The following is a 10,965-nucleotide window of genomic DNA, read 5'->3' on the forward strand; positions in this document are numbered from 1 at the left end:
CGGAGATACTCAAAAAGGTCAAAGCGGATCCCGACCTAAAAGATCTGAGCGGAAATGTAAACCGAATCCGAAGAACCCAGAAAGGGGATCTCATGTTCGAGCTGAAAAGATCCAGCGGTGGCAAAACTGATGACTTTCGCACTCAAGTGAAAAACTCACTTGGGGAGAATGCCGCAGTGCGTGCCCAAAAACATGAGATCTACCTTCAATGTAAGGATCTCGATGAAGTAACATCGAAAGAAGAAATTTGTATTGCTCTGAAGGAGCAATTCAAGTTGAATGAACTCACCGAGGAGTCTATTGTGGGCTTACGAAAAGCCTATGGTGGTACTCAAACAGCCACAATACGAGTACCAGCGGAGGCAGCGCAGATGTTATTGGCTGCCGGAAGGGTTCGGATTGGATGGGTTGTCTGCCGTTTAAGGGAACAAATTTCACTGAAGAGGTGCTTTAAATGCCTCATGTTTGGACACTTCGCGAAGGCATGCACCAGCAGCATTGATCGATCCGATCGATGCAGAAGGTGTGGGGAGAAAGGCCATATTGCCAGAGAGTGCAATAGGGACCCCAAGTGCCTATTGTGCGAAGTAAAAGAGGGACAGCATAACCGGCATATTGCCGGGAGTGGTAAATGTCCAGAATTTAGGAAGGCGCTCACTGCAATGAGAAAATGAGGTTTATTCAAATAAACCTGAATCATTGCAGGGTCGCTCAGGATTTACTTGAGCAGGCCACGTTCGAATCTGAGATGGAAATCGCCATCATAAGCGAACCGTATAGACACCGTCATGGTGGCATATGGGTCAAAGATTCGACTGGTGGAGCGGCGATATGGGCTTGCGGTCGACAGGCCATACAATGTACTGCAAGTCAGGCAGGCAGTGGCTTCGTGTGGGCGAAAATAAGTGGTGTATATGTATACAGCTGCTACGCCCCGCCAAGTTTGACACTGTCTGAATTCGAGCAAATGCTTGATAATCTTGTTCTCGACGCGAAGGGACGAAGTCCAAAGGTGATTGCTGGTGATTTCAATGCTTGGGCCCTAGAGTGGGGTAGTAGAGAATCAAATGCTAGGGGGCGCAGTTTATTAGAAGCTTTTGCGCAGATGGACATAGTTTTGGCTAACGAAGGTGCTGTAAACACCTTCTGGAAAGGGAGATCAAGGCTCGGTTGTAGACCTGACCTTTGTCAGCCCTTCGCTGGCGCGTGGTATGTCCTGGTGCGTCAGCGAACGCTACACCCACAGCGATCACCAGGCAGTTTTCTTTGAGACATGTGTCGAACCTCAGGGCAAAGAGCTATCATGCCCGAAACCGAAAAAGATTTCAGGCTGGTCTGCAAAATCTTTGGATGAGCAGAGCTTCTTAGAGGTGTGGTTGGATCAACCTGATATAGCAGGCGCTTCTACGGAAAGAGCTGTCCATCTGGCTCAATGCATCGCCAAAGCATGTGACGCGTCCATGCCTAGGAGGTGCGCATTCCCCCGTAGAAGACCAAATTACTGGTGGAATGATGAACTGACCGGCCTTCGATCAGCCTGCCACCGAGCGAGAAGAGCGGCTCAGAGGGCGGTAGGTAGAGTCGATCAAGGGCAGAAAGAGTGCGCCTACAAGGCAGCCCGCAAAACCCTCAAGCTCGCCATCCAGCGAAGCAAGAGGAAATGCTTTAGGAAGCTCTGCTCAGAAGCGGACGTAAATCCGTGGGGGAGAGCTTATGGAATCGTGATGGGACGATTTAGAGGCCGTTCGTCTCCGCAGATCACGTGCCCCGCCCTCTTGTTGAAAATCATCCAGGGGTTATTCGCCCAGCAAGAGGGGAACACGGACACATTCCAACCACCTCTGAATGTGACAGCAATCCCGCCAGTCACCAGAGACGAGCTCCTGGAAATCTGCGGCAGAATAGGAGACAATAAAGCACCGGGTCTGGACGGAGTACCGAATAAGGCCCTTAAGCTTGCCGTGAAATCCAGGCCGGACATGTTCGCTGAGTTGTTCGAAGCGTGCATGTCCGAGGGAATATTTCCAGCGGTATGGAAGCGGCAGAAGTTGGTGCTTCTGCCTAAGCCTGGTAAACCACCAGGTGAACCATCGTCATACCGACCCATATGTCTTTTGGACACGGTGGGGAAAATGCTAGAGCGGGTAATCTATAATAGATTACTCCCAGTAGTTGAGAGCCAAGGCGGCCTTTCAGATCGGCAGTATGGATTCCGTAAAGCCAGATCAACCATTGATGCCATCAAATTGGTTACTGGCTTGGCCGAAGATGCAATCCACGGAAAGGGTAGTACCAGCAAATATTGCGTGGTAGTAACCCTGGACGTGAAAAATGCTTTCAATTCGGCCAATTGCAATCTAATCCGGAAATCCCTAGCGAAGGTTGGTATTCCCGCCTATCTTGCTGCTATCGTCGATAGTTACTTAACTGAAAGGAGGCTCTGGTACGACACTGATGACAGACCGCAGGAGTACGTCGTTTCCGCGGGTGTCCCGCAGGGCTCCGTATTGGGCCCACTACTGTGGAACATCATGTACAACGATGTTCTTAATCTTCCCCTTCCGGAGGAAGCCACAGTGGTGGGTTACACTGACGACATAGCACTGGTTGTTGTCGCAAAGCATCTCGAAGATGCTGAGTTATACTCAAGCGAGGCAATCAGTGCTGTCAAATGCTGGTTGGAGAGCTCTGGTCTGACGCTTGCGGAGGAAAAAACGGAAGCGGTCCTCATCACGAAGCGCCGGAAGAGAAATTACGCCTGTGTTAGAGTCGGGAATCATATCATCACTTCCAAGCCGGCCATCAAATACTTGGGGGTGGTGATAGACAGGAAGCTCAGCTATAAGCAACACGTACAGTATGTTTGTGATAAATCATCCACTGCCAGTATGGCCCTGGCCAGGATGATGCCGAACGTGGGAGGGCCACGGCATACCTCTAGGTTGCTTATAGCCAGGGTGGTGACCTCAATCATGCTCTATGCGACCCCAGTTTGGAGCGAGGCGTTGCGGATGTCAGTTAGCACTAGCAAACTGAATGCAGTCTACAGGAGGACAGCTCTGAGGGTATGCTTTGCCTTCAGGACTGTCTCAGATGATGCAGCATTCGTCATCTCTGGAATGATGCCCATTGACATCTTGGCAGATGAGATGGCGAATATATACCATGCGAAGCCAACCTCTCCCTTATTGCAGACGAAGAAGGCTGAGAGGGAGAGATCCATAAATAGATGGCAAGAGCGGTGGGAACGCTCGGGAAAGGGTCGGTGGACTCACAGGCTCATTCCTGCCATCAAGGAGTGGTTGGAGAGACGACACGGTGAGGTTAATTATAATCTCACCCAGTTTCTCACGGGACATGGAGGATATCTCCAATACCTTCACAGGTTTAAATTGGAGACCTCACCCGACTGTCCAAATTGCGATGGAGTCCCAGAGGACCCAGAGCATGTATTCTTCCACTGTCCGAGATTTGTGGAAGAAAGGAGGAACCTAGAGGAGACTCTAGGAGGAGGATCGCATCAATTCAAGATAAATTGCGAAAGGCAGAGGAAAGGAGAAAAACGCGGTCACGTGCGCCGCGTATAGAAGAAAGGGGATTAAGCTAGAGTGAGCTGACTCCGCCCCGTGATGTAATACTTTATGGTGGTTCCGCGGGGCAGGGAGGGAGTCAGGGGTGGTTTTAGTGGGTAAAAATCCCACACGCTGGTGTGTCCAGACCAGTGTCTTTTGAAGATTTCCACCTCCTCAAAAAAAAAAAAAAAAAAGACAGACAGACGGACAGGCAGACAGACAGTAAACCGATTTTAATAAGGTTTTGTTTTACAAACAAAACCTTAAAAAGAGCTTTGACCATATGGTGAGACGTTTCGAGCGGAACAGTTTTTGTAAACTGAAATATGCTCTGTTGGCAGTCAACAACCGTGCGTGGATGTCATCGTCATAGCTGTTATCGGTTGTGATTTTCGACCCTAGGTATGAAAAATTATCAACGGTCTCAAAGTTGTAGCCTTCTATCTTTATTGCTTTCTTTTGACCAGTGCGATTCGATGTGGTTCGTTCTTGCGGTTTTGATTTTGGCGCTGACGTTGCCACCATGTACTTCGTCCTGCCTTTATTAATGTGCAGATCGAGATCTCGTGCCGCCTGCTCGATCTGGATGAAGGTAGACTGTACATCTCGGGGTGTTCTTCACATGATGTCAATATCGTCAGCTTAAATCAGTAGTTGAACTTGAAGTGGATGGTGCCTCTCGCATTTACGTCAGCATCGCGGATCACTTTCTCGAGGGCCAGGTTGAAGAGGACGCATGATAGGACATCCCCTTGTCATAGACCGTTGTTGATGTCGAATGGTCTTGAGAGTAATCATGCTGCTTTTATCTGGCCTCGCACATAGGTGAGGGTCAACCTAGTCAGTCTTATCAATTTCGTCGGGATACCGAATTCTCTCATGACCGTGTACAGTTTTACCCTGGGTATGACATCATAGGCGGCTTTAAAGTCGATGAATAGTTTTCACAGTTTTTCCATCGCTTGCCGCATTGAGAAAATCTGATCTGTTGCTGTTTTGCCTGGAGTGAAGCCTCTTTGGTATGGGTCAATGATATTCTGGGCGTATGGGGCTATCCGGCCTAGCAAGATAGCGGAGAATATCTTATAGATGGTACTCAACAACGTGATACCTCTTTAATTGCTGCACTGTCTGATATCTCCCCTTTTATGTATGGGACAGTTAATGCCTCGTTGCTAATCGTCAGGCATTGATTCGCTGTCTCATACTTTGAGCACAAGTTGATGAACCACTTGGTGTAACTGGTCGCCTCCATATTTAACCCATTCGGCTGTAATTCCATCGGCTCCTGGCGACTTATGATTTTTAAGCCGATGAATTGCACGGACTGTTTCTCCAATACTTGGTGGTGGCAGTATTTGTCCATCGTCTTCAGTTGACGGGACTTCCAATTCGCCGATGTTCTAGTTGTTCAGTAGTTCATCAAAGTACTCAACCCATCGCTCCAATATGCCCATTCAGTTGGAAATCAGATTTCCCTCTTTCTCTTGGCAAGATGAGCATCGAGGTACGTAAAGCTTCATTCTGCTGACTTGTTGGTAAAACTTGCTCGCCTGGTAGGGTTGATCCCTGTACTTTTCGAGTTGACAGATTTGTTGGTTCTCTCAAGCTTCCTATTTCTGTCTGTGAAGTCGCTTCTCCGCTCGACGGAGTTCTCCGCGCGAGCCCGCGTTTTTTGAGGCACGTGACATTCTTCCTTCCCGTTGGTAGCTTACATTCATCGTCGAACCAGCCGTTCCGACTTTTTTGCGGTTGGGGGCAAGTATGTTTGACGCCGTATTTATGATAACGTTCTTCAGGTGGTTGTTAAGATCATTTGTTGATGCTTCATCTCCAGGACATCTGTTGACTACGGTTATTGCGGCATCCATTTCCCTGTTATAGGTGTTGCGGAGGGCTGTGTTGTGGATGGCTTCGGTGTTAACTTTCACCTGATTGTCAGAAGGATTCTGGGTGGTGTTGTTATTCGAGCTCGGAGCACCATGCCACCTAGATAGTGATCCGAGTCTGTATTGGCCTCGTCATTGGTAGCATATAATTCGAGTACAGAGCTCTCCATAAAGTCAGTTTCAATTGACTGACGTCGTACGAGCAATCAGATCGACAGGTTATCGATCAGCAATAGATCCAGTACGTGCACAACAAGAGAGGCACTGACAATGGCCTCGAAAATGGTCACCATCAGATTTTCACTTACTTTTGTTTGCGCTCTGCGTCCACCACTTAACGCGGGGCTGGGGAACTGCGACCTCCTAAATTCAACAGCGACAGTGGGAGCTATCGCTCGGCAGTGGGAGAGCTTCCATGCTGTTCGAACGGCGGACACACTGAGTAATCCACCAAAAATGCTCTTTTTCTTTCTCTTTTGCCGCACAGCTCGTCGGCCACGCCTCGAAGGGGCGTCATAAGATCTCGCTGACGGCGGAATCATGGAAGCAGATCGATGAACGGAAGGGGTTAAATGCTCTATTGACCGTTGTCGCCATCGCTCGGGCGAGAGGCGCTCTAATTCTCATACTGAAAGATTTGCTATTTCGCTGGCAGGCAAGCGGATATTTCGATGGCCCTGCGGAGGATATTAATGGTCGACTTCTCACCCACGATGACGAACAAGTGAAAAGATTGAAGGAACACTTCACAATGGCTCTTAACCGTATTAGATGCATTGAGGTTCCTCCTTCTATAATATGAATGAAATGGCTTGTAACTGTACGTGCGGATACCGAGCAGAAAAGAAATCATTTCGACCATCAATGCACTCAAACGGAGTAAAGCCGCTGGGTTTGACGGTCTCCCCGCATAGTTATTTATCGCTGCACTGGAAGTTCCTTCAGATCTGCTACTTCCACAGACGTACAGAAATCTTCGTGAATCCCAGACCTTCCCCAAAGAGTAAAAGAGGATGATCGTCAAGATCCCAAAGAGGGGGAACCGTTTTGAGTGTGAGAGAGAATTGCTGTCGCAAAGATAATAGCTAAAATAATCCTGGAACGTATCGAAGAATATCTCGAACGCTTGATCGTAATATTGGAACAGTGCACGGAGTTTAGATCTTCGCTGCACCTACTATCGATTTTGAGAGAGCGTTAAATACCGTGAACATGGAGTCTGTGGAGTACTCTACACAGGAGAGGCATTCCAGAGAAATAAGTAGCTCTTATCAGAGCGAGATATGATGGGGCCAAATATCAAGTACTGCACTGAGGTAAGTCTCCGAGGATTCTGAGGTCCAAAGCGGAGTCCGTCAGGGTTGCATTCTGTTGATGATATTATTTTCAAGGTTTTATTTTTAAAACGAAATCTTATTGAAGCCGGTTCATTGTCTGCTTGTCAGTCTGCCTGTTCTTTCTTTTCGGCATAGGAAGGTGGAAAGGTCCAAGATCTTCTGCTGGTTCCTGCCACGCCATGCCTTCTCGTTCCACTCTTCCCGCGGAGCTCCTATAAAGTATTGCGTCGTAGGGTTGGATCAGTTTTTAACTGCGGCTCATTACAGTTCTCTCCCTTTCTTGTTTTCGTCCAAGTTCTTCCTGTCCAAGCTGTTGATAGGTAGCTATCATCCTTCCTTAGAACTTGATTCCAAGCATCTGTTGACTCCAGCATGAACTCAACAATATTTTCAGGTATTAAGCGGCTGTTTGCGACCGCTTCCATTCTTCTTCGGTGCTCGGTAAACCTGGGGAAATTAAATATGACATGCTCCGCATTCTCGGCTGCGTTACCGCATCTTGGGCAGCATGGTGTCTCATCGTGACTAAATCGACATAAAGAAGCACGATAACTTCCATTTCTACTTAAGTGCCATAACTCGTAGCTTAATTCCCCATGGCTTCGTTCAAACCATCTCCGAAATCCGGAATGATACGGTATATCCAACCACCACTTTATGCCGCGCCCATCTCTTTCGCTACTTTGCGATAGATTCCCACCGTGCCAGCTGCTGTCGAACTACGCTAGACTCCCCAACTGCATACGTTTTGTCGTAGAGACGCTGATTTTCATTCGCCAAGATGCCTATGCTGAGCATCACTGCTAGTACATACGCTACTTCTCCTAATGTTGTCCAATACCCGGAGTGCACTTAGCCGTTAACGGCGCAACAACCGGTATTCGATCTAAGCCTTCCTTAGTAAGGAAATCCAGACACCCCGGTTTTGCGCCGAGTTCCACCAATCTGATATCTCTAAAAACTCTTTGGCGTCCTGACCTATGTCCACCTCAGGAAGGGTCTGCCTCGTCTTCTGTTTCTACCATAGATATTGCCCTTATAGCCTTGAGCCGGATTTTATCCACAACCGGACGTTCGTGGTATTGCTCATAGATTTCGTCGTTATGTAGGTTACGGAATCGTCCATCCCCATGTAGGGGGTAAAAAATTGTTCGGAGGATTCTTCTCTCGAACGCGAGCCAGAGTTCGCAATTTTTTTCTTGCTAAGAAGTCTCCGAGGAATACATGAGAACTGTCTTGTATAGTAAGAGGTTTGACACTATGGTGAGACGTTTCGAGCGAAACAGTTTTTGTAAGCTGAAATAGGCTCTGTTGGTTGCCAACAACGTGGATTTAATCGTCATAGCTGTTATCGGTTGTGATTGACGACCCTAGAACTTCTTCCAAATCGAAGAAACGTTTAAGGGCAGCTTGGAGTTCTACTGTAGATGTGTTGAATACTAACGTTGAATTTTCCCTTGTCTTAATAGGACCCTTGTTAGATAAGACCCAGTTCAACGTTATCTTCTGATTCGGGGCTCTATAATCTCCTCGAAGGCTTCAGCACTTAGAATCAGATCTATGCCCGACCTGGTGTTGTGGGCTAGGTCTGCCAGTTGTAACCTCTTTGTCCATTTAGGATTAAGCTCACTTAAACTCTCACTTAGTAGAAATGTTGTCAGCGCCTCTAAAACGTATACCTCGATTTTAAGTCCAAAATTGCTGATACAACCAATATTTTTCCTCATGGACCTGCCGCCTTGACAAGTGCTGTTCCAAGTAGAACAGTATCAGACTTCCCGTCTTGGCTGACAGCACTACCGGGAAATTGCTTTTAGAAGTGGACCAAAGTGTGGTGATCCTTATCACATTCGAGACAACGTATCTCACGATAGGCATTTTCGGCTTATCTTCCTTTTCTTCAGAAATCGAAATCTTCCCTTACAGAAAGTTTTTTTTAGTGATCAAATGCGTATAACGCATGACTTCCCTTGCAGTAAATGCAACCGTTATTCTTCAATATCGTGAAACATTTTTTCTCGAGGGGCTGAGCAGGCGACGACTGAGGAAGTCACAAAGTTTGTCTGCGGAAGTTAGCATCTGATTACCTACAATGGACTATTCAAAGAGGCGGAGAGTTTTGTTGTCCATTTTTCGCGTGACGATTCCCCAATGAATGTTTCATAGCCCAAGTAACTCAATCCGGCGAAGCCATTTTGTAATGCATAGCTACGTGAGCAGCACACATCGAGGTGGTCGAGGACTTCTCAGGCATTTCTCCACGCATTCACTCGCTTTATTGGCCGTCGAGGTCGATGTACCATCCTCTACAGCGATAATGGCACGCCTTTGGTCGGCGTGAATAGGCTGGTTCAGCAGGATTTGGCTATCTTTTCTTCTGGACAGAACCAGCAGATATATGCAGATCTTGGCACTATCTTGGATTTTATATCCTCTCGACCCTCACCTGGGAGGGTTATGGGAGGCAATGGTCAAGTTAGCCAAACATCACTTGATCCGTTTGATTGGTAGCCAGTCCCTCTGGCTGGGACAATTTTTCACACTGACTGTGCGCCTCAAGGTTTACCTTAACACCGTTGCGAGGTGACCCAGACTGACTGTTTGCCTGGAAGAGTCCTTCCTGCCGCGACGGAAACTACCGTTCCCGATCTTCCAGGCAATCGACTCAAACACCAAGAGTTCAGGCGGTGACGACTCCATGACTTGCAGGTGGGAGATGTTGTCTTTATGAAGGAGGACAACCATTGGACCAAGATGGACCGAATTGTCCAGCTACATCTGAGCAGGAATAGCCTCACTAGTACTGTCAGCAACGGTGCAGCCACTCGGGCAAAATAATCACTGTCTCGACTGGTGGACAATTTCGAAGCAACCACCACCGGGCAGAAGGATAATAGCGGCAATGGCAACATCATTGCTAGTCAGTAGTTGGCTACCGAAAGGACGCCAACCGGAGGTAACGTTTATTCTTACCCGTTTATGATGGTTTAGCAGATGTAACATCTTCTTTGGTTACTAAATTCGTTTTCCTTAAAAAAATTGTTGTTTTGATTCCGGATCGGACTCGCGCAGTAACTCAATCCCTGGACTTGGGTACCACCTCCCTTGGGTCCAAAGCCATCGGCTCAGTTTTAACCATCTACTCTGGAGTTGCTGCCCTTACGCCGGTAGTCGCATAAGTTTGTGGTCCACGTTTGAGACTTATAACCTGGCACCAATGTAACTTTCAAACAAGTTTCTGGGCCTTGGAAATGGCAGTTTGTAAGCAGGAGTTAATGAGGTCGGTCCATACTTCGTAACCGATCCTTTCTTTCGCCAATTTTTCCTTTCAGATTTTATAAAGTTTTTGATATGCGAATGTGGTTATACCGTTGATTTGACGTAATCCTTAAGACGTAACAGAAACTAACAGTTTTATTCATATCACAGGAAACGTTCTATCCAGACAACAGTGTCAGATGCCATGCGACCTTATGCTCCCTCAGCAGAATTCCAGCTGGACGAACTAATCCCGCTGGCAACATCCTTAGGGATTTTCGGACGCTACGCCAAAGACTTCCGTACTACAAACATGATTGCCTGGTGGAAGCCTTTGAAGTTTGGAAACTGGAAGCTAGTGGAAGCAGCGATTGAAAAAATTTCAGCTAACTCAGTTTATGACATTTATGCTGGTACAGCAGGAAGAGTTGTCTACCCAAACAACGACAATTGTATGTCTACCGAGGAGTTAACCTATAAAGTTGATGACTACCAACGCAATGTTCCTTTGTACGTGTGGAATTATGTCAGCGAAAGAGACAATGAGGACCCAGGAGTCGTGATAATTGGAGTCAATTCACCTTTCTTCGAAGCAGAGAAAGGAATTGGGGATATCTGTAAGGATATTTGTGATGGCATTGAATGGTTCAAGGCTGTGAATAGGTTCCGCAAAATGGCTGCTATGGGCTATATATTTTGTTGCAGACCAGAAGAAGTTAGGGAGACGCTGGCTAATTTCCCACAATTTTAGAAGAAAATTCTTCTTGTCTTTGTTTCATTGAAGAGAATATTTAAGAATATTGTTGGGAATTGTTGCAATATGTATATGAGGTATACAATGCGAATTGGATAATTTTATAACACTTCCTGTAAGATTTTGTTACAAACTAAAGATATATATATTGATCA

The 10,965-nt window shown here is 47.0% G+C and overlaps 1 protein-coding gene across 1 annotated transcript in view; it reads left to right on the top strand.

The window, feature by feature from the left end:
• LOC119661417 overlaps positions 1-10,965 on the top strand; it is a 38,767-nt gene extending 27,802 nt beyond the window's left edge. The window contains exon 2 of the mRNA XM_038070757.1: positions 10,228-10,965. Coding sequence (XP_037926685.1) covers positions 10,228-10,807 — 580 coding nt within the window. The 3' untranslated portion in view covers positions 10,808-10,965. The remainder of the gene's footprint in view (positions 1-10,227) is intronic.

This window comes from Hermetia illucens, chromosome 1 (assembly GCF_905115235.1).
Source record: "Hermetia illucens chromosome 1, iHerIll2.2.curated.20191125, whole genome shotgun sequence".
NCBI classification, from domain to species: Eukaryota; Metazoa; Arthropoda; class Insecta; order Diptera; family Stratiomyidae; genus Hermetia; species Hermetia illucens.